Genomic DNA, 24,709 nt, shown 5'->3' with positions numbered 1-24,709 from the left:
CTGGGGGTAAGGGTGCGGGCAGAATTGGATGGGGAAGGAGGAGGAGAGGTAGCAGGAAAGGGGGAATGGGTAGGTGGGGAGCTGTTGGGCTGCTGCCCCTCCAAGTGCTGCCATCCCCCAAATCATCCCATCCACCTCCAGATCTCTCTCCTAACACCACAGTTGTTTCCTTGGCCTCCCCATTGTGTCCTGCACCCTTGGATCACTGCCGTGATGCTTTGATCAGTCTGAGAGTTACAGAAATGCCAGTCAGGATATTCTCCCTCCCTGCCTGCTCCTGGGATCCTTGCAGACTGTGCTGCCCCTGTGCATCCAGATACAGCCCCTTCCAAGCTCTGCAACTGAAAGGGAGCTGAGGAGGTGGGGTGGGTGTGGGGCAAGAAGATGCCAGGCAGCTGCAGGGACCAGTGGGGGCTGGATCTGGGTGCATAGCAGTGGCATAGGTTGCAGGAAGACCAGGAGCAAGTGGGTGGGCAGGGGAGGAATCCCCGCTGCTGCAGCTGCCATTACTGCTCTCAGAGTGATTGGGGTGGCAGGACAGTGACATGGGCCAATCAGGGGGCAGGGAAGGCCATCTGGGGGTGGAGAGGTGATTGTAGGGTTGAGGAGGGATCCAAGGGCTGAAGGGCAGGGGCATCAGGATGATTTGGAGAAGTAATCCAAGTGGCATAGAGGGGCCCTCTCCCTTCCTATACTATGGCTAAAGACCTGGCAAGCAGAGCAGGCATGAGGAGCAGACTTGCAGCCTCTAGCCACACCCCTTCAAGCCACCTGCAGGCAGGAAGATGTGAGCAATGCACATTAGAGGGCATTAACCACAAACGTGAGACTGATCACTAGCACTAGTTAATCTTAACATGGACTAACATTCCTTCAAACTAGCACTTCCTAACTGATGTGTAATCTCACTTATAGTCCATGAGCTTGTCCATGATTCAAATGTGCATAAGGCTACTTCTGTAACTTTGACAGTTATAATTTGGAGGAGAATATCATTTTTTGAGGGAGAGAAAGTTCAAGAAACATGCATTTCTCAGGTTGGGAACTGGGAAGCTATCATCACAACTGTTGTGGTATAACTATAGAATACCTGACTATGATTGGTAGTACACCTGTTTTACTAGGACCCATTTAGGTTACTTTACAAACTTCTGATGAACAAAGCTGTCCAAGGTTTATGAAAAAAAACTATGGTAATTCAAAAGTAGAAGTAATTACATTAACTATCTAGGCTTCTCTCTTACTCATCAGTTATAGTTCTTTTAATTTCTTTTTTGATTTTGTGATTAATCAGCAACCAATTATGAAGAGTCTAATTTTTCAGGATATTTGCTTGTATAATTAATGGAGATTCAGTTTTCTTAATTTTCTTTTTCAGCTACTTGATTGGCATATACTCCTTGATAAATCTCTCCCTGCACCTTTGGGTACTATAGGTGCCTGGCTATATAGAGCGGATTCTGCACTTAGGGAAGAAGTAATCATTCAACAGGCTCATGAGGAAACAGCAAATGCAATACATCGGAAGCTTGAACATCACAAGGTAGATATATTTGAATCATCCATCTGAATAAATTATGGTTTTAATGTGCTAACTTTTCTCATGTTTGTGGATCAATCATGATGCACAAATAATAATGAAATAATATATGTTTGGAAGTGAGGTGTTTTGAGGAAGCTTGGGCAACATTGGAAACCCTAAGATTTCTTTGACTCAAGGCAATCTGATTTTGTCAGGGTAGGATAGGCAAGCTGTGTGGCCTAATGGTGTCTTCCTAGTGAGGGATATTGGTCAGGTGTCTGTGCTGATTCTTTTAGATCAGCTAGATGATACCTTTGACTGTGAAGTGTTATTACCAATTTACTGATCCCAGAAGTTATCAACTTTATTTTGTAAGATATCTGTTTCTTTTTTTCTGAGAGGGCAATGGTGGGGGTGGGTAATATTTTGCAAATGAATGGACAGTTGAGGATTTGGAGAGACTCTAGTGCAGGGGCAGGAAATTATTTCTGGCAGAGGGCTGCTTACCGAATTTGGCAAGTTATCAAGCGCCGCATGGGTAGCCGTGCCCCTTGACAGGTGCCCCACCCCCTGGCTGCCATCTTGTGACTGGAAGTCCTGCCCTCTAACCCCCGAGCTTTGCCACCAAAAGTCCCTCCTCTTGCCCCCAGAAGTACCCCTTTCAGCAAGGGGTTTTTCCATCTCGGAACTAAAAAAATACCAAATTATATTCTAAAAAATGAACATCTAAAACATTCATTAATTTGATTTCAAAAAGTATTTTTGTCCTGGTTTACATGTTTTTGTGTAGTGTATGTAGAGGTGATTATATATAATAGTTTAAAATGAAGTCTTACTCTTGTATATTGTGGTGGGGTGGGTATAGGTTTTTGGGTGGCTACGAGTGTGTGGGTATGTGGGGTATCGGGGAGGGTGTGGGTGTGTTTGGGGGGGTGGATACATGGTGTGTGGGTGGGTATGCGGTTTGTGGGGGGGAGGGTGGTTGGGATGGGTGTGGGGGTCTCCATGTGTGGCAGTGTGAGGGGGGGGTGTGGGTTCATGTGTATGGAGGGGTGTGGGTGTGGGACTCACCCTATGAACACACACAAACAGAGTCCTTTCCTACACACACAGTCCTTCCCTATATACACATGCCCCTTGGGTACCAGTGTGGGCCCGTGCTTCTGCAGTCTGGCGATGCATCCAGGAGTCACATGGTGTGGGGTCAGGAAGGCAAGGAAATGGTTGGGGATGAGGCAGAGCTGGGCTGCTGCATCCTGCTGATGGCTCCCCCTGGGTCCTACTGCCCCTGGCTCCTGTCATCTTTGACAGGCAGCCAGGAGCAGATAAACATTTTAAAAAAATTTTAGGGGCCCCACAGGTAGGATAGAAAGGCCTGGCGGGCCGAATTCAGCCCATGAACTGTATTTTGCCCACCCCTGCTCTAGCACTCTAAAAGTTCCAATAATATCCTTTGCTATTGATTATGCCCAGTGCAGTATATTAAGGCCTGACAAGTTTCATAGGAAAAAAGATGTTGGAAATATCAAAAATAACAAAAAAGGAGCTTTGGAAATATCTGGATTGTCAGTGCTGGATTTGACTGCATTGGGGCATCCAGCATAAGTTCTGGAAGACTCACGGGGGCTTGTCTTAAAGATATGTACAATAAAAGCTATGTTATCTGGCATCCCCTGGGAATGGGGAATGCCAGTTAATTAAATATGCTGGTTAATCAAATAGACCGCATGCGGTGCACCAGGGCTTACACTCCCTGGTGTCAGTGTGCTGGGGGACAGGGAGCGAGGCCCCACGGAGGCTGCTGTGTCCTGGGTCGTGGTCCACAAGGAAGAAATGAAGAAGAAGAACTTGGCTCGTGGTGGCAAAACCACAAGTGGGACTTCCGGTTTCACTTTTGCTGCATCTCTCGGAAGGAAGATTTGTATTGACAGATGCCAGTTAGTGGAGCTTTCCAGTTGGTAAAGTGCCGGATAACACAGCTTTTGCTTTATTTTGAGTTCTCAACTTCTTTAGTGTTGAATCTTTAAGATATTTATTCTTTCTCCTTAAATGCTCTTTGAAACATTTTCAAGGACTGTCAGGTTTACATCCATTAAGGTTTGTTCTCTTATGCTATAATTTCACTAGTTTTCCAAAATATTCAAGATCCTATTTTATAATGTAGACAAAAACCAGGACCCTCTGAAAGTAAGAAGCAGAACCCTCTTCTTTTGTTCTGAAAATATAAAACCTACAGCCCTAATATGCATATCATGAAGAAACAAAACAAACAATGCCACCCCCCCAAGAAGTTCAGTTTTATTTGCCTTGCAGGTCACTGTAAAATCCCGGGGGCTGTGGCAGAACTGGGAATTTCCGTTATGAGCTTAGTTCTTAAGTTACTAGGTGTCAGGTTGATTTTTCACACCCTGGATATAATGCAAATGGCATAGAGAAAGCATGAGAAGAATTAGCAGAAATTGTATCAACTTCCTGGATTGTGGGAGTTTACTTTTGTTGTATTAATCAAGTATGCAAAATTCTTATTTGCTTCTTGTTGTCTAATAAACAGCAGTGTTTCAGTTTGTTTATAACTATCTCTTTCCAGCAAACCTTTTTTTTCTTTTTAGTTGACCTTAACACATTATCCATGTGGATTATCCCAGGGTATTTTAGATAGTGCTATACCATAAGGCCATGCTGAAGTTCTAGTTAATACAGAATACATTAGGTTGCTTACACTGCATCCTGCAGAGACTTATATTGAAACCAAGGCATAAAGTTAAATGCGAGTATAAGGATTTGCAGCATGGGACCATAATTGGCTCTGTATCAGCAATACATTGCATCCAGGCTAGTTTTCATGGATTTGCAGTTGATTTGTGGACGAACTGTAAATTGCTGGTTTTGGAGTGTAAGGCTAAGTACAGACAGTCAAAAAGCCCGAGGCTGAATCGATTCAGTCTTTGCAGGTTAATCTAAGATGCACAGATTAAATTGAAACAGAAGTGAACAGACAGCTACCTTTGATTCAGGAAATGCAGCTCAATCCAGAACCTGGAGGGTGCTAGAGCATAGTTCTCTGGCTGTGTGTTCGCTTCCTCTTCCTGCTGCCCCCAAGGTCTCTGGATTTGCAGTCCAGAATTACAGTAGCAGGACTCTGCTGGATTGCTCATCACTTCCTCTTCTTGCTTCTAGGTGCCTTTTGGATTTGTAGTCCACAGTTGCAGCTAACAGCAAGTTTGAGTGGGGGAAGGGGTGTTTAACTCCCTCCCTGGTCCCAGACCCCAGTTGGGGTTTGTCAGGGCGGGGGGAGGGGGACAGTTCTCCAACCCTGCTCTCCCAGACTGGGCCACATCCTCAGCTGGGCTTGCCTCCCCAGCCCATTCACTTTGTCAGCCAGCTTTCACAGCTCCAACTAGGGAGCAGAGGGTTGGGGCCAGCCCTGCTTTCTGGAACAGACAGCACAGCATAGCACAGCCCAGCCCAGAGCTCTAAAGATGGAAATATATTACCCATTATGTGCCTTAATGGCAGGTTTCCAGCTGCATAAATAGTGGTTTTGGCACTTAGGCAGTTTGCAGTTCTGTTACCCTCTATTACCCAGGGAGAATGGGCACATACTGTACATATACATGTTAATACTGAACATGTGTAGTGGAATACATAATTGCTAAGCATGTATGCAACTATGTACACAAACCAAAATTATATGCACGTCACAAAATTGTAGTCAGACAAAAACCTATGAGTAGTGGGATTTTGAGGACTATCCTCCTGGATTTTAGCTCCTGTAACTAAATGGTTAGGGCATTTATCCAGGAAGTAAGGTAGCCAGGTTCTAGGCCCCTCATCCACAAGGTATTTAAACCTATGTCTTTGACTTCCCAGATTAATGCTCTAATCTTTACATTAGGGGCTACATTTGAAGATGGCTTCCTGGGACTGAGACAGGGAAGTATATAGGACTAGAAGGAAGAGATCAAGAAGCTATCTGGCCCAGTGAGATGGATGCTGCCCTAGAAGGAAACAGGCCCTGGATTCTAATCTGGGTCCTTGTTCCTAGTGGAGCACAAACTTTCCAACCAATCTCCCTTCATTTCGTTTCATGAGTATTAAATTCAGGGTATAGTAGCTCAGATTCAGTGCTGGAGTGAGTGAGTACTGGGTAATGCCTGCTATGTGGTGTAGTGGTTAGAGTACTATGTTGAGAAGTCAGATGAGATGCAGGATCAAATCCTTCCTTCTCTCCTACTAACTGGATGAGTGTCCTAGCCACTGGGCTAAAATATAGGAGGCCCTTTCTCTTCCACTGCTAGGGGGGATTTGTGTGCAGGTGTGTTGACCATGTGTGGTATATGACTGTATGCTTATATGTCTGCACTGCAGGGATAGAAGATTTACCAATTGTAATTAAGTACCATTTAGGTGGACAGAGCCTAGTAGAATTTGGTCTTAAATGTTTTGGCATCAATTTCTATATTTTAGGGATCACTTTCCTCCTCATGTTGTACAGGGGCAAATGAAGTCAGATGAAACTAACTTCCCTCCTTTAAACAAGAAAGGGGCTAGAAACAGGTTGTCTTGGGTGAGAGTTCCTTGATTCTGGAAGCTATTTAATTTCCCTATTGCCTGACAAAGCTTGATGCACCTCCCTTCCCAGCTGGCTTTCTTCCAAAAAAGGCGAGGTTGAAAAGATAGAGGTTATTGAAAAGAGAGGGGTTGCTAGAAGCTAATTGGGAATGGGGAAGGCAATTTATTGACTTAAGCAAGTACATTGTATAAACATCAGAATGTATTGTGTAGGACTCTCTGGGAAGAGGTAGACTTTGCAGATCAGTTTATTAGTCTGCATTTTGCTTACTCCACTTCCTTGGCTGGGGATGGGGGTGGGGAGGAAGCAACCCCACATGATTTTCTTTGTCAATATCCTACTCATCAATTTCTCCAAAAGACTACCAAAACTATCCTCTGTCTCACATTCTGGCAGCCTTCTGAAGCCTTGACATGCTATCGTTATGGATACCTCTTTGGAGACTGTTGCCAGTCATTCATTTTAATAAGTAATCTCCAGTAAAGCCTTTGAAGCAGTGTTGCTTAGATACAGTCTAAATGTGCTCTTATTATAAGGCTTACGCTGGTTCACATCTTATCACAAGCATACAGGTTAGGTGTTGGTTTGTATAACATACAGAATGCAAGCACTGAACCCTGTGATACTGAGAGTCAGGAGTTCACTGTATATTGAATATGCACTTACATAAGGAGCTCTAGATCTTCTGGTTTTATGTAGAAGCATTAGATTCGTTCCTTAATATATGAAGCAATACATTAAGAAGGTTAGTATCTACTACAGCTGTAAACAGTAAATTTAGCAATATTATTTATGCTTGTAATCTGAATAATTGTAAACTTATTCTAAAGGCTGCAGAAATAATAGGAGAATTCATTTCTCTTTAAACCTTTGCAACGTTTAGCTGAGGCAGTGCATGTGTGTCATCTGTTTTGAAATGTGCCATAATTATTAGATACAGCTTTAGCAGAGTATGTTACAAGGTAGTTTCCTTATGTAAATTCTCAAGCTGCTGTAAATGCTTTTATTATAGGCATAACCTTGCATGCAAATGTGACAGCATGATCAAATACTTAACTACATTGACTCATCAGTGCAGCCTTAAAATTGTGCTTATTAGTTACTACCCTACTGTGAGCCTTCTCTGTCTCTCTCTCCCTTTCTCTCTCTGTCTCTTTCTCTCTCTCTTCTTTTTTTCAATCAAATCAGGATCTATTGAAAAATGTAGATGGTCACAAAAAGACCTTCCAAGAGATCCACCGGGCTAGGTCTGTTAATGGAGTGCCTGTTCCACCTGAGCAGCTAGAGGATATGGCAGAAAGGTAAGAAAATTTTCAGTGTTACATTAAACATCCTCTGTGTATGACAAGGAACTTGTTTGCTTTATATCTTTGCATGTACAAGTTGAGAAAAGGAAAAGTATTTGTATACACATATCTCCTATATAATATATAATATATACATTATAATATATATATAATATTCAGTATATAGTATACTGAGAAGCCTGATAGCAATTAATAAGTGCTAGGGGTCAATTAATAAGTGCTAGGGGTCAACTTAAAACACTGTGGGACTTGAAAAAGGAATATATTTTCTTACCAAGTATGTTATTACTTTGGCAGAAGAAGGAATATTATATAACAACACTTATGATGCTTATGAAAGAAGTGGCAGAGGGATGACTTGGTCATGAAAATAATTTAGTTATATACCTAAATTGATTATTTACTTCTCTGAATAAGCAGATTTAAAATATGTTTGCTATAAATGAGCAGCCTTCAGAGTGTTGACCAGACAGAATTAAATATGCCTGCAGGTTTTGCATTAGATCAGATGTTAGAAAGATATAGCACAGATAACACAATAGCTTGAGCCTCTAAAAAAAAAAAATCTCTCAGTTTCTCCTACGTATGGAATGTTGCACTGTTTTACTACAGTATGATTCATTCCTAGGTTTAATTTTGTTACCTCTTCATCTGAGCTCCATCTGTTGAAAATGGAATTCCTGGAACTGAAGTACCGGCTGCTGTCACTCCTAGTTCTTGCAGAATCAAAGTTAAAATCATGGATTATCAAATATGGGAGGAGAGAGTCAGTTGAGCTACTTCTACAAAATTATATTGTAAGTATTTGTTTTCTTCTTGATTGTTTGAAGTATACACATTCAAAATGACTGAAAATAAGGAGTGTAAGGGCCTACAGAGAAAAAACCCAAATTTGCTAATCACCAGTTTTCTCTGACTGCACTTTTAAAAAGGGACTTTGCATAAAGAGTATACACAAGGGGAGGATTGACCTCCTTCCATATAATCTGGGCTGAAGACATGGTAAATCTTTCCACACTGATCACTTCCTAATATTTTCATCAGTTATGACTTGTCAATTGTCCTGATTCTGAATGTGTATAATAAAAACTCAGCCACAAAATGTGATAGCTAGGTAAGAAATTACCCACCTTTTGTAAGTAAGATGCTGACTGAATTCTCCTTTGATGAGGAATTCCCTTACTGACAAAGAAATGCTGGTGAAACCCTGTACCTGATAGCTGGTATGGAGCTTTCTTATCATTATCTGCTCCATCAACAACCACTACCTGGATGTAAGTCTTCATTCAAATTAAGACTCTGCACAGAGAAACAGGGAGCATTACTAAGTATGGATATTGTCCCCCTCTACATAGTAGTGCAACTTTGGGATCAGTTATATGATGATTCCCTGTCTGAAATGCAAAATGAGGATATCAGAGTGAAAATAATGCTATTTGTGCCTTTAGCTCTTAAAAGTGCTAACTGTCCCCAACCCTAACTTACTGGGAAGTGATTTGGGATTCGAAAGCCCACATATCTGCAGTTCACAGATAGAATTCCAAATCAATTTGCCTGCAAAGTTTCCACTGTTAAAAGCAAAGAGATGCAGCATGCAATATAGCGCACGGTCCATCTGCGAAGCTGAAGAAAAAGTTCTGAGAGCACAGGCAGCCACCTCTTTCCTATTGTAATGATAGCTATAAGGAATGAGAGCTGTCAGGCTGAAAACAAAGTGGGAAAGTATCTACATACATATTAAGTATGTTAATGTGCAAGTAATTATGTCTTTTTAAGCCAGAATATTTTCCCATGCTGTGCAGCTTTTGTGTATGTCTTTTGTTCCTTTTCTGCTCTGGAAAACCATTTTTTCATGTACTGTATTGAAAAGCATGTCTAAGACTATCCCAACCATGTAATTGGTCCAATAAAAGATTTCACCCACAAAATCCTTGCCTCTCTCATATTTCCTGGACCATGATGGCTACAACATCACTCTCACACTGGTTCAAATTATGCCCTTTTAGATACTTTCTGTGTACCATCTCTAAAACCATTAGGTATTTACTGACAAATGTTGCTTCTTCATTTGTTCAGTTGTACTTCCCATTCCAGGCCTTGAGCCATGACAACTTTGAGAAATTCATGTGAGGAGGAGGCTGCAAGGGAAAGAGTGCAAAGCTGATATTGGGCTCTGCCTATGCTTTATATTCCCTACCTTCGAATGCTTTAATGTAGGGAGGAAGAGTACAGGAGAATGTATATCTCACACTAAAAATAATACAGTTATAGAATCAGTTTAAACGAGAGCATTAGATAGATTGAGGGGGTATTATTTATAGGACAGTAATAACTATGATAGCAATAATATTCTGCTACCAAAGACTGGACTATTGAAAGGCTTAAGAGTCATACGTAGGACATAGATAGATGAAAAAGTTATACTGCTCTAAAAGGGTGGAGATTTATCACAGTTCATCTGATCCCAGGTAATTGTTCCATGTGTTCCCTCTATTTTATGTAAAATGAAAGCTAAACCCTACTTCTTTTATTTACTCCCTTTTATTCTTTCTGGGTAAGTTTTACAGTTTAACTTCATTTAATGTCATTTAAGAGCAGGCAACTGAAACAGTCACACCTGATTTAGCTGACATACCTCCACAAGCTGTAAGTCTCTGCCCTCTTAAAACCATGTAAGTGTGTCTGTCCATGCCCAACAAATTAAATTACCACTGAAGATCAAATTAGGTAATTAGGTATTCTTTTTTTAACAAATAGATGCTTATCTTTTCAAATGTTTATTTTCCCATTTACTTTACAGAATTACATGCTTAAATTACATGAACTTTAGTGCTTTGCAAAATTGTGCTGAGACTTCAGTATGCATCTAATGTTAAAAAGTGCTTCTGATGACAAAATGGCTTCTACATTGCAGAGCTAATTTAATGTCAAAAAGTATTTACTTGATTTATTTAAAATATTGACAGAATATTGTTATTGAGACAGGTACATGCAACATTTTGAGCAGAATAATTTTTATTTAATTTATAATAATTTTAATTTGTTTATTTTTAGTTTTCAGTATTAACTGAGGACAAATACATAAAGATTTAAGTTTCCCAAATGTAGAGTGGCAATATAATATTTCTACATAATAGTGTTCAATTTAAAGCATCGGAACTACCAACAGGCAGAAACAGACTTAGATAAATATTACAAAATATTTGCAGAACAATTCTTTCAACATTTCAACAGCATTTGCTTTAACAATGCCTATTTTTGCATTCTATTTCCACATATTTGAAAGGGGGATAAAAGTTATTGTAAAGAGCTAAAGTTCTCATATGATTATGATTGCCACACTTCATTTTTGCAGTGTAGACATACCCTCAGAGAATATTCACATCAGATACTAGATTTTAAGAACTAATCATCCCATCACAGAACTGAAATGTAACACGTGACCTGTATGGCCAATAATAGCTAACACACACAACTCAAATTTTGGATATTTTAAATGTATTGCTTGTGCAGAAACCCCTCATATAAAACCAAAATTATTAAAGATGTATGACAATTTTTCTTGAAAAATATATTAAAAAAACAAGCAGATTATTCATTAAAAGAAGCAAAAAATGTTGACTCTAGCACTTCTTATAAATTATTGAATCAGCTCTGTTTAGAAGTAAAAGTTCAAAGCAGGACACAAGAGTCTTTGAAATAATCCCAAAGGTAAAACCTTATGCAGCACTTGGAAAAAGCAGCCTCCTTTGATGCAGCACTTCTTTAATGCAACTTTCCACCTGTTTCAGAAGAGGTGAAAAAGAGATAAAGGAATATGTTTTTTCTCTTAGAGTGAAACCCACTATCACACAGAGGCTTCGTATTGATGTGTTTCCACTTAGATCTCAGCAGAAGAGTTATTTAGTGAATAATAAATAATAACTCTTGAGTCAGCTCTTTGGCCCCTGCTGAATTCTAAACCTAAGTACAGACATTTAAAAAAGCCCAAGAATTGATCTAAGTTATGCAGTTTTTTGTAAGTGGCATAGTTTAGACTGACAGGCAAGGTTCTTTGGGTGAATCTGATAGTTTAGACTGGTAGCGAGCAACACATGTTTGCCCTTCGGTGAGAGGGTGCCTGGCATGGGTAAGCATTCTCCCCTCCTCCTGCTGTGTTATTGGTCAGCCACAGGCATTGATCGGATGCAGGAAGTTAGCAGAGGGAAAGGGAACCATCTGTATCCCTGCACGAACCCCGTCATGAAGCATCCTACAATGTATACACAGGCCTGCCACTGAGCTAAAGAGACCTCCCCCAGCCTGTGAGGGGGTGCAGCACCACAGAGCCCAACTGGGCTGCTGGGCATGGGTGGGCACTCCCCTGCCCTGCATTGCCTGCCTGCAACTGACAGATGCCTGTGGCTAATAGATGATGTGGCAGGAGGAGTGGAGAATGCTCACCCATGCCTGACAGCCAGGTTGGGCTTAGTGTCAGGTATTTGTGTATGTCATGAGATGCTTCATGACAGGATTCATAAAGGAAAACAGATACCTCCTTTCTCCCTGCGCTGCCTGCTGGTGTCTGACAGGTGGCCAGAGGCAGCAGACAGGGCTGCAGAAAAGGTCTCTGCTGACTCAACAGGGGTCAAAGACAGGGTCTCTGCTGACTCAGCTCTGGCACTAAAGTTCGATGCATCAGTCTAACCTAAATCAATTAAGTTTGAGTGCACATTGATCCAGATCTATCTTAAACCAGGTTTTACCATTCTGTATGTGCCAAACTTCTGTTCTGTTATGGGTTTCAACTAGTTTCTGATCACTAAGTCCCATACAAATGTAATGTCCGTACCTGGCCTGTCAATCCCTACAAATCCAGCAAGAAGGAGCAATTAGCACCCTGATCTCAGAGTATGTTAAAAATAAGTATTGGAAAGACAAGAAACTCTCTGAAGGAGACTCTTCATAATTAATTATTAATGCCAAGAGGAATTCAGGATGTTGCTTCATACAAGAGGAACAATATAGCAATTTGCAAAGCCCTGTCCTCATGTAATAGTAATTCAAGGAAAATATCTTCATTATTACTGTGTAGCATTTGATTTTTTTACCTCTAACCATTTTTTCCTTTTCAGTCTGTTATTGAAAACAGTAGATTCTTTGAGCAGTATGAAGTTACATACAAGATCTTGAAAAAGGCAGCTGAAATGTACGCCAAAGCTAATGGCTCAGGTAAATACTTGTATATATTGCAGTTCAGGTAACCCTTTAATCTCTGTTGACTCTGACAGCCCTTTAAATGATTTCCTATATTTAGGATCCAGCAATCCTTTTGTTCAGTGCACTGCAGCTCAGGTGCACTGCAGCTCAGTTAGTCATCTGGGATCCAGTCAGACTAAAACTCAATGGATTTATCTGTGTTTGTAATGACTTCACAAATACTAGAAAGATACAATGAGAACATGAGTATTAATTGGTAAAGTGTTCTTTTTTGTGTACATGGGAAAGCTTGTAATTTAGAAAGAGCAAAGTAACTTCAAGGTGATGTGAGAATGTGATTAATGTCTGAGAACTGAAAAAGCATAGAAAGCTTAGACCACCTATACTTTGCTAGTCTCCCCCTCCCTATTTGAAAAACCGGAACTCCCTCCAAAAATAAGTAGAACAGCTATTTAATAGTAATCAGAACAACAATGATTATTAATAATGATTTTTGCTGTTTTTTGCTGTATTGTAGCTTCAGCCTTCCAGTGAAGGAGGGATTATATTTGTCCTTTATTGAGTTCCCAATGAGTTCTCATATATCTGAGAAATTAAGCATGCCATGGACATGCTGTTTTTTAATGGCAAAAATTCAGTGGCATCAATTTAGATTTATTCAGGTGCAAATGGGAGTAGAATTTCACTGAATGTTTTGTAAATGGAAATACATTGTTGAGTCGCTGTGTATTATGAGGTAGTGCAGTAGTTCTTAATCTTTTTAGACTCAAGGCACCCCTCACTAAATATGAAACATTCCTCATTAGATTTGAGGCACCCCTTGGAAAATGCCAGCTCTTAGTTTTCACTCATTTTTTGAATACAGAAAAATAATTTAGCAAGTTTCTATTGCAAAGAACTAAGAAAAACCACAACAGGCCAGAATATTTTAAATGCTAAGATTTCCTATTTGAAATCTATGGATTTATCTTGTAAATCATGTTTGTACACCTAAGGCCCCCTCTGTACATTATAGGCGTTGCTCAATTAACCGAGACCAGCTATACGTGCAAAGTTGCTATCATGCATTAAAAGGTTCAACCAGCTCTAAAGTTAGACCTCAAAAATATGTACTAACTTTATATCTGGTTACTATCTAGTTTTAATTTGCACGTGTTCCCTTCAGCTGGGATTCTGTCAGCTTACTGAATTTCCAACCACAGGGGTGCACTGTGCATAGCCAGGGCTGGGAGCCCTGCAGCTGAGGGCCCCTCAGCCCTGGCAGTGTCCAGCAACTGAAGACCCTGGATCCTGGCAGTGCCCCATGGCTACCAGGACTCAGAGTCCATAGCTGTGGGACTCTGGGTCCCAGCAGCCACAGGGCACTGCTGCAGTCTTCCAGTCCCAGAGGGACATGGAGCCCCCCATGGCTGGGAGATAGCAGCAGTTGTGGTCCCCCAGCCCTGGGGAGGGAAGGGGCAGGGTGGTACACTCCAATGGCTGGGAGATCACAGCAGCTGACGGGGCTCTCAGCCACAGGAACTTGCCCAGGATTGAGGTCCTCCTGCACCAGCAATAAGGGATGATAGAATCTAATGTGTGATCCCACAATCATGCCTCCTGTCATGCACATGTAGAGGGGCCCTAACAATGCTTGGAAGCTTGTGGCACCCGTGAAAGGATTCCAGGATGCCACAACATCCTGGTTGAGAAGCACTGGTATAGTGTATTGTACTTGGGTAGAATTTTAATATTTCCTTAAAAAAAAAACAACTTGTCAACAGTATACATAATCAACAACAAGAGCATGAATCAACAATATACAGGAAACTTGGCATTTTTTTGCATATCTTAATTCATAGAATATATGCTTAATTCCTTGGTCTTAATGTTGCATTAACATGAAATTATGCCTTCAGTATGAATCTGTATATCTAACCACCTAAAAAGGAAAAGAGAAGAAAGTATGATTTCCTGTTTTATTTTTAAAAATAATACTAAACTATTTTAGAATTTTTGTTAATAAATGCATCTCATTTAAATAGTCCTAAACCTGGTAGCCCTCAGCTCAAAAGTTTTAAATATTCACCATTGCTATATGTATTTCAGTGGAAGAAGTAGAAAATGTAATGAAATTCATGAATGAAACAACAGCACAGTGGAGGAACCTGTCAGTAGAGGTGAGAAGTGTAAGGAGCATGTTAGAAGAAGTGATTGCTAACTGGGACAGATACAGCAGCACTGTGGCCAGTCTACAAGCCTGGCTGGAGGATGCTGAAAAAATGCTGAATCAGCCTGAATTAGCCAAAAAGGTAAGGCATAAATAGTTATTTTATCCAGCTTTGGGATGTGCTTTTTATCAAGGTTTGCTGAGGAGTTAAAGCTTAGAAATTATAGGAAATGAATTATGCATGTGTTTTAACAAAAAATTATTGACGAAATAGGAGGCTCTATGCTAAGAATTGGAAAGTAATTCTAGCTGTTAGGTAAGTTGACATATCTATATGTAATGATTCTCCCAACTGCAGCATCAGAGAACTTCAGATTCCTATCCCACTTTCTGTGTGAATATATGTATATTTATCATAATTGTTTTGAGGCACAGATATGGACATACATATATGCACAGCAGTGGAAAAGATGATTATTACTTCCTGGGTAAGTGCCCCAACTGCACAGCTGTTAGTTTACACTCACAGTTTAGCCCTCCTTCTCTTGTGGTGCCTAACACACTTCAGTCATAGGTTTTTAGCCAAATTTATTTTCATGACTTCCACTTATGTGTCCAGAATGGGCACTCATATGTGGTTGAATACCTACCTTGCCAGTTCATCGTGTACTATGCATGCTTATACTACACACACGCTTACATATCCACAATGCAGGGGTAATCACAAGCTATACCTAAGTGTCAAAAATACTAGTTGTGTAGCTGGAAAACTGTGATTTAGGCATGTAAAAGGAAATAGAATTCAGCCCAATGTAAATAGCCCTGATATGTTTGATTAGTGGGCAGCGGAGATGGTAGAAAACATGATACATACAGTTTAGCACCTGGCTTTCAGCAATATGTATGTGGGGTTTGTGCATCATCTGTGAGATAAAATACCAGTATATTCTTTGTGTATGAAAATTTTAGACAAAATTAGTCTGTATTTGTCTGGGATTTTAAAGCTTCATTTTAAAGCAGATTTTTAAAATAAAAATGTGAACGTGTGTATATAATACTACATAATTGCTGCTGATATTAAGATGATAAATTCACTCCCTTCTGACTTTTACCTACACTCTGACCCTTTCAATAATTCATCTACAGGGAGGTTGTTTGAGTACTTTTAATGTCCCAGGTCTGTGGGCAATTTCAAATATGCACCATTTCCAAAAAATAAAATGTTCTGACACATTAAATATAATGCATTTTCCCCAACAGTTGACTTTCCTTAGATTACACTGATGAAGACTCTGTTACCAGTGTACTGATAGGTAACAGAATTCACTTCTGGTGCTGGACATTTTGGAAATTAACTACTAGGTCTTAAGATACTATCAAAATTAAGTAGGGAAAATTGTCTTTGATATTTTTATAGGCTTGTCTAATTTATTAGCTTTAACTTTCCCGCTGAGGTTTGTACAGTTCAGTTCTTGGTGATAAAGCAGCATTGCTTGCAGGTGGACTAAAATGATAAAATGCAATCAATAATATGAAATAAAGCATTTCCGAAAATATTGGTTCTATAACGTATGTAAAAAAATACTGAAGTGTGAAATAAGAATTTTACTAGCACTTAACTGAGGAGTCCAGGATAATTCTCATATCTTCACTGCTCACAATAACTATGGTGCATTCCAAACATTGGCCGTAAAAGCTTCATACCGCACCATCATGCTTTGTCCTCTTTCCTCTATCTCTGGCTGATTTCAAGTCTTGTATATGTACCCTTATTTTGCTTGGAAAGCTAAAATGAAATTATCTTCCTGGCTTTCTGTTGATAATATCTAGTTGTAGAGATTCTGTCTTGAACCTTTTAGTGCATCATTTGGATGCTTGCCCAAAGACGACTAGGGTAGATTCACGTGGATTCTCTAAAAATAGTCGAAATACAACAGCTTGTCTTACCATAGAGTAATCCAGTCTTCCTGGAACACCAGCAACCACTAGAAAGTAAGTAGCCATGAAGAATATGGCTCAATAATTTCAAATGCACAAAAGGGAAATCCTTACTGAGAAATCCTTTCTGAGGAGTTTCTGATGACAATTCCACTGCATTATTCTGTCAGGCAGAACAGATTTGTTGCCCACTGAAAATCACCCACTAATCTTGTGTGTTCTAAAGGATCTGCAAGTGGTTACCACCATTCATTGGAAATGTTATATAGTCTCAGTGGGTGTATCTACATGTGCAATTAATGTGACACAATAAACTCTGGGACAGTTCGAGCCAGAGTCAGCTGCTCCTGGGTGCAGTATCTACATGTGTTCCTGAGACAGCAGCAATTTGAGCCGGGGCAGAACAGGCCCCCAGCTGGCTGGGCTGACCAGGTGAAATGTACTCCTGCAGTCAGCATCTTCAATGGATGTTTCAGCACAGTTAATTACACTTCCGTAAGATAGTGTTATCCCCAACAGTACTGTCTCATGGCACCGTTAATTAATTTACTGCACCCTAATACTGGCGCATCTATAGACTGTAATACATTATTGCAGATATAATTAGTCTACTGTGCAGTAAAGTGCACATGTAAATGCACTCAGTTGCAACAGTCTGTCTCTGATCTGTTTCAGCACAACCTCAGGAGTGTGCCTGGGCCCCTCCCTCTGCAGGTTTATGTAAGGCACCTGGAAGGTGTTGTGAGGAAATCCAGACAGAAGGCAGGGTAGGGTGGCATCTTAGAGAGAGACTGGGTCATCAGATGCTATGAATGGACTGTAGAAAGCAAGGGTCTGAAATAGAAAGGAAAGGACACTGTTCAGAAAAGCAAAATGTGGGTAGATTACATCAAGAGGCTAGGGCTCCAGTCATTTTTTTTAAAAACATCTCTGCTGGATTGAGAGGAATGATAAATAAAATAGTCCCTAGTCATCTTTGAGTGCCTTGAGTGTTTTTAAAAGGTGATGCAGGGTGCTATGTAATATTAACACTATTAGGTATGCAAACATGCTTCACGCTATGAACTCAGATGTTTCAGATAGGAATCCATAGTTTTGAAAACTTTCTGACCTGTTGAAGTCTCTGAGTTCTTTGCAAAAGAAGAATTGCTTTATTATTTGTCTGTAATCAAAAAACAAGTAAAAACTAAGAGCTGGCATTTTATGAGCAGTGCCCTGAGTCTAAAAAAGTTGAGAACCACTGCTTTAAACAATGAACACTTAATGTATGTCTTGTTATTATTTTCTATGTAGCCATACTGGAAGTGTTATGAATGTCGATAAATTATTAAATCTGAAACAACTGTTTTGTTTTTAACAAACGTAACTTTTTGAAACCTTGAGATTACTAATATAAAATGAGCCTAGATTATTCTTGTATAGTTCAGCCAGCAGGATGTTGTATAAATGGCAACATTACAGGAGCAACCCTTGAAGTCATTGTACTTTAGAATCAGATGTCTGGTGCCCAATTTCTTCTCTGGTTTTCCCCTCTTTTTAGGCTGGAGAGAAAGGGTAGAGGAGGATAGTGAGTCATTTGTTAAGGATTCTATACTAACTGAGAATTAACCCTGCCTTCCCTTCATACACACAAAAACATATTCCGTTGGGCAGACCAGCATACTAGAGAGGCTCTATCCATTCACTCCCTGCACCACCTTCTTTCCCCTTGGGTTCTTTTTCACTCACCTGCTTTTAAGGGAAAGTAAATAGGCAACAAGAACCTGTTTACTGCACTACCCGTGGACCTTATATCCAGGTAACCTGTACAGGATTTGGAAGGTAGGACAGGACAGTTCCTACTAGATGCAGGCATGTAGTTCAGACTGTTATCTAGCCCATAGAAGAGATTTGAATGAGAGTATTCAGAGATTTGAATGAGAGTAGTGTGATTTAAGTGTGGCTACCAGGTAAAGTATAGATACTGATTTATAGACAACAGGCAGACTATCTCTCCTTCCATTAAAATAGCAGGCTATCTTGCTAGTTCATTAAGATATAAATTTGCAATGTAAGACATACACTTTGCATCCTTTAATGCCTAAAAGGGAAAGGCTATCTTTGCCTGTAGTTGGTGACTCGGATTTATTTTATGAAACTTATGCAAAATATTATGGTGCTTGTTGTATTTTGTTATTTAGGACTTCTTCCGACATTTACCTCATTGGATCCAGCAGCACACAGCCATGAATGATGCTGGTAACTTTCTTATTGAAACCTGTGATGAAACTATTTCCAGAGATCTTAAACAGCAGTTACTACTGCTAAATGGAAGATGGAGAGAGCTGTTCATGCAGGTTAAGCAGGTATGCATTTTAATGATTGCTATTTTAAAACTATCATTACAGCATTGCTACGTTGCAGGGCCCAATGAAATGAAGGCTGCTTGGACAACTTTCCAGGAAGCGTTAGGCCATATCTAATGCAATTCATTCTATAAATGCCACCAGAAAAGGTCACTGTATTTCTGTCTTTTTTGAGATGGGTAGATACAGACATAGAGACAGAAATAAAAGCAAACAAACAAAAAACCCCAACAGTCTGTATGAACGTAGTGAGCCATTTACCTCTTTCTGTAGCCAACAACGCACAAGGGAGTGAGGTGATTACCATCCATTACCTTCCCAGCCTGAATGGTCAGTCACCTATTTACATCTGGCCAATGATTTTTGGCCCTGCTCTACTGGAGGGTTGGGCCATCTACCACTTTCTGTAGCCAGCAACACACAAGCATCTTTAACATCTCAGCTGGAATGACCAACTGCCAATTTACAGCTGGGTTGGCTGAAGATGTTCTTTGGCACAACTTGTGAGTATAGCTTGCACTTACAGCTCGGGAGCCACTGAGAAATACCTTAACTACTCTGCTCCCACGCCCTTGTGAATAACAGTGGTTTTGTTTAATTCCAAATATGACTTGCAGTTTGTTTCTATTAGCTTCAGCTTAACCTATGATGTATGTTTAATGTACATTTTTCCACTGTAGAGGAACTGGGTTTTTTTTTAATTAGATGTTAATTTTGACGTTAAAAAAAAAAAGTAACCGCTGTTTATATTGAATCTGTAGAGCCGTAGCTGTGGTACGGGAGTTAATGGGAGTTGTACCCACTTATTGTAAAGATAAAAGCAGTCAGCAGCAGGAGCATGCAAGTTTAAAAAAAACTCTAAAGGCATGCTAACATCAAGGGGTGAGTCCAGGGGGTGCGTAGTGCCACCTCCCTTTGGTTCTGTCTCCACCCAAAGTTTTAAACAAACTGCCTGGCAGTGGCAGCAGTATTTTTATTCAGGCAGCAGTGAGGGACTCATTTAACTTCATAGTTTTATAATCTAACTGATTCCTTCTAAAGGCTTCATTTCACAGGTGTTAGCAACCCCCTCTCCTTTTTAATGGTAGTAATATTCCCTTACTCAATTCCCCTTAATATTCCCTTTCTTCTGATAGTCCACTGTCTCTTAGTTCTTCCTGGTAATGTAATTACTATTTCACAGCCCTGTAGTCTGTTTTTAATTGTAGCTAAAACACATTAACTCAAGTATGGAAATGTTAACTTGGGTGAACATTAACTCCAGTGTGGAAGTAACTTTCAGCAAAGTACTGGATACATTGTCAAGATGCTCAAGGAGGTTTGATTTTGTACATTCTGAAGTGTTTTTCCTTCTCCTGCTACTCAGGCATTTCTGTGACCTTCCAACAACTCTGCTACTTTTTTCCCCCTATCCTTTATCTTCCTTCTAGCAGTTCCTAAGTCTTCCTTTTACTCCATTTCACAATGAGTTCTCTGACATCCCATCCCTCTTTAACTTTGTTAGCCTTCACCTATTTTGCCTGTCTACTGGATTTCAGATGCTAGTGAATCTTTATTTTTTGCTGTTTGTGGCATTCCAGTCTTACGGTGTTTCTAATGCAAGGAATGTGAAGGACGCCAGAGGCCCTGTGCCAGATTTTCTTTATTATTAAACCAGATGCTAAAATACAGAGACTGAGAATGCCAGGAGATTATTTGTCTTTTGCCCACAAAGTTAGCCAGACTCAGTTTGAGTTTTGAGAGAAACTCTTTCAATTTTAGAGTAAATAGGTGCATCCTTGTCAGGGTCTACAGTGAGCAAAGGGTGAAAGCTGAATCTTCAGAGTAAAGGGACCTTCAGGAATTGGTAAGTTATGAGACGCTAGCTGAGAGTTTGTTTTAAAAACCATGTGGAAAAGAGGGTCTCAAATAATCAACTTCTTAAAAAATGTTTAAGTACTGTTTTATGGATAGAGTTGTGAACAGGGTAATTTCGAATTTGTATAATTTTAAACAAGTTTTCCTATTCCTGAAAGGACCATGTTTTTTATTTATCTATTTTAAAGGGTTTTCTTAAAAAATTCTGCCTGGATGCTTAGCTTAAAAGTTTACTAAAATGATGCTGAATAAAATGAAAACAAACAAAAAAGTGTTCCCAAGAGCCATAGGCAACAGTACTGTCACATTTTTTCATATGTTCTTTGTTTTTATTTTTCATTCTTGTAGTATGCTCGGGCAGATGAATTGGACAAAATGAGGAGAGAATATCTGGATGGAGTCGCCACTTTGTCAGCTTTTCTTGATGGAGCCAATGGAAAATTTTCTGTGCCTATAGAAGTCTCCTTTCTAAATGTCAAGATGTTTGTCCAAGATCTGGAAGTGAGTTTTTCCCTTTCTGCCTTTTTCCCACAGGACAGAATTAGTTACATGTTTAATTTTAAGGGAGGCTATGAAGATTGTTTTTAGATATTGTTAACATTGGTCATACCAGATGGTACAATTTGAGTTTTTTGTGTAATATTACTATAGGTAAACCAGATTATTTCATTCTATGAGGGACATGTATGGGACACATTCCCAAGACAGTGAGCTTTTCTGAGCTCGCTGTCATACATAAGGTAGGCCGAATGCCTAATATTAGTTGAGGATATTGAAAATGTCAGTCCTTCTGATTCACTTTTATCAAGTATGTTCTAGACCTGATTTATGTTCATTAAGGCAATGGAAAGGAATTGAGAGTTGGATCTATCTCCTATAACCATCCCGAGAACAAGCTGATGTGTCACATGAACACATAATTATACCTGTTGAAATATTTGTTGCAGGGTATTAAACAGAAGATGCCTGTCATGGAAGCACAGTACAAGATGATTACAAAGACAGCACAGCTTGTTACAAAAGAAATTCCCCAAGAAGAAGTCAATGAAATGTTTGCAACTATGAAAGGAATCAAAGAGCAGCTAGGCAGGGTACTGAAATACATTTTCTGCAATGCAATATGTTAACTATATATCAAATCAAAATGGGGCAAAACACCCACCAGCTCCTAATTTAAGGGGTTTACTTTAAAAGAGTGGGTGGTTATATAGAGGAACACTCAATGCAAGATCATTTAACAGTTTGTGAATTTTAACATCATGTTTGTGGTAATGAAATTCCGTCTTTATAATATTGTCCAAAGGTTAAGGAATATTGCCCTGCCATGCTCTATGAATCTCAGCAGCTGCTCTCTCCACTAGAAGAACTAGAGAAGCATATTACCTATTTTTATGAGTCTCTTGAGAAAGTCAATGAAATAATTTCAGTCCCAGATCCTGAAGTGCCACCTGTGGCTGTCTTTAAACAAAAACTCCAGGTAAGGACAACAAAAGCAACAATGCTCCCCTTCCTTCCCCTCAGCCAAGCCTGGAAATTGTAAGAGAACCTCTGTAAGTAGTTATATAACACACATTGTTGGGACTCCAGTTTGGGGGAAGGGAGGCGGTGATAACTGGAGAGGAGTGTTTCTTCTTCATTTAGCAAAAGTTAAATACTCCAATGTGCAGCTTCTACCACCCACAAACCCATACAAGTTGAAAGGAGATATCACTGTATAATAGTCTTGATTTCACATTGACTTCAGTGGCATTTGAATTTTCTTTTAATTGCCACTGGGAATTGAATCTGGCTTCTACTTTATTGCCCACAAGATCAGATCAATGGGACTTCATTGGGAGATCTCAATAATTCCCACTGATTTACCTGGAAATTTCTGGGCATTCCTCGTATGTACAACAAGAACTTTGACATCTTCTGAGTAGATAATATATATTGACATGGAGCCTTAAAAATTCCTTCTGTTTTGCAAGAAGAGGATGTCATTTCAAGGACTGAGAGCCAATAGAATTCATCTTGAAGGATATTTGAGAATGTTATGTTTCTAGGACTATGTTGTATGCATCACTGATTTCCCTGTGCATATAAATTAGTAATAGTTGATCAAAATGTATCTCCTTTTTCTTTTATACATCCATCTTTCATTAGCATTTCATGCTGAATTCTGTTTTTGAGGGAAAAATTGATCTGAACTATGTTGGCCAATCAATCCAGTTTGGGGCTGAAATGTGTAGCCTGCCAAAACAAATCCTGCCTTGTCTGTATATAATCAGGTCTCAAATCTGCAGTGATGAGGCCTCTTCAGTGCTTTCTATCTGGCCCTGAGTAGTACCACAAACTAAACCATCTTAATTTAAATAAATGGCTTATTTCTGCTAAATGGATTTGCCAGGTGCAGACCCAAAATCCATGGCAGTCTGCCAGATTATAGAGGCCACTGGGTTCTGCTGTGTAGACTGTGAACAGATAACCCCTCCCCCGCCATTTGTACAACTACCTATATGGTCCCATATTCTGTGAACCCTTTGCCCCCTTCATGAATGGAGTTCTGTTTGAGCTCTATGGAAAAATTATGTATTTATTTGTATTATCCTCCCTAATGTCCCGTTTAAGTTATTCTCAGTGGTGCCTAGGCCACGTTTGTGTTTTATCGTCAAAATACATTTCCCCCTACTTTTCTGGCAGAGAGATTTTTGTTGTTGTTTTTTTGTTTCAGGATCTGGTAGCATATCAAGAAAACTGTAAGAAAGCTTTGTCCCTGATTGAAAGGAACAGTCAAAGTGTTCTGAAGTTTGTGACATCAAGTAAAGTATTGCACCATTTTGATCGGTCAGTACTTCAGAAGATGGTTACAGAAATACAGTTCACTTTCCAGGTAATTTTCTTACTTCTTGGTATCTTTATATGAACTTGCATCATTGCATTCTTTGGCTTCCAGAAACCTTCTTGCTCTTTAAATCAAACACAGAGCTTGTCTGTATTGGAATACCTAATATGCATGGGTCCACAAATGCTCATTTTCGTAAAATATTTTCGTAAAAATATTACCCTTAATTCCATTTAATGTATTGTGATATGGTACAGTGGGATGATTTCCATTTTTGGTAGGCAAAGTTGCAGCAGATATAAAGACTAGATTCTTACTTGGGCCAGGGGAGAAGATCCATGAGTTCAGCCTCAACAGGTTTGTTTATGGTTTCCTGTGGTTAAGGAGCTTGTGATATCTGCCTGTCCCTAGAGTTAAGCAGCTTTCAAGTTCCATGTGATGTCCCCAGAAATTCCACGGATTTCTGAATCATCTGAAGAGAAGCTTAGGACATCCAGAGAGAGGGGCTGTTCTGTCTTATGGCCTAGACGTTCTTACTCATGCACTTCATCTCCTTGATACCATCTGCTCTTGCTCTTTAGCACAAAGCATAGAGCATTGAGGTATTTGCAAAGTTAATATTGCTCACTTCTGTATTTCCATGGAAAGTAAACATGGATCAAAATAAGATGCTAACACTGAAAGTAATGCAGACCTATGTTTACATAGTTCTCCATGTTAGTGCCAGTATATGCCTCACTTATTCTCTTTGAATTGTATTTTAGATCCGTAGCTCTTAGGACTATCCATCTTTAGGAAATATGGTAAAAAATATAGCAGAAAATTACAGTGCTGTGTAGAGTGAAATTCTTCATATGCTAGTTTTAATGACATTGTAATATAATATTCATTGTAAAGATTTGAATTTTATGCTACAGAACAGTAGCCAAAAATTGTCTAAGGACTATCATTGATCAAAATTGCATGTTTCAAATTTTGCATCTCATCTTTGAGCA

General features: G+C 39.6%; 1 protein-coding gene across 3 annotated transcripts in view; it reads left to right on the top strand.

Moving 5' to 3' along the window:
- SYNE1 (spectrin repeat containing nuclear envelope protein 1) overlaps nucleotides 1-24,709 on the top strand; it is a 535,576-nt gene that overhangs the window by 188,270 nt on the left and 322,597 nt on the right. Inside the window, exons 12-21 of one of the 3 annotated variants that reach the window (XM_059714126.1) lie at nucleotides 1,379-1,543; nucleotides 7,284-7,396; nucleotides 8,031-8,199; nucleotides 12,517-12,613; nucleotides 14,690-14,892; nucleotides 18,869-19,033; nucleotides 21,239-21,391; nucleotides 21,838-21,981; nucleotides 22,194-22,367; nucleotides 23,604-23,762. In XM_059714126.1, coding sequence (XP_059570109.1) covers nucleotides 1,379-1,543; nucleotides 7,284-7,396; nucleotides 8,031-8,199; nucleotides 12,517-12,613; nucleotides 14,690-14,892; nucleotides 18,869-19,033; nucleotides 21,239-21,391; nucleotides 21,838-21,981; nucleotides 22,194-22,367; nucleotides 23,604-23,762 — 1,542 coding nt within the window. Of the gene's footprint in view, nucleotides 1-1,378; nucleotides 1,544-7,283; nucleotides 7,397-8,030; nucleotides 8,200-12,516; nucleotides 12,614-14,689; nucleotides 14,893-18,868; nucleotides 19,034-19,447; nucleotides 19,537-20,540; nucleotides 20,880-21,238; nucleotides 21,392-21,837; nucleotides 21,982-22,193; nucleotides 22,368-23,603; nucleotides 23,763-24,709 lie in introns of those variants that run through there. The other 2 variants (XM_059714134.1, XM_059714130.1) reach the window with 2 other exon arrangements.

The sequence above is a fragment of the Alligator mississippiensis genome, chromosome 1 (assembly GCF_030867095.1).
Source record: "Alligator mississippiensis isolate rAllMis1 chromosome 1, rAllMis1, whole genome shotgun sequence".
Classification (NCBI taxonomy): Eukaryota; Metazoa; Chordata; order Crocodylia; family Alligatoridae; genus Alligator; species Alligator mississippiensis.
Note: the sequence above shows the minus strand (reverse complement) of the source record. Positions and strands in the feature narration are given on the sequence as shown.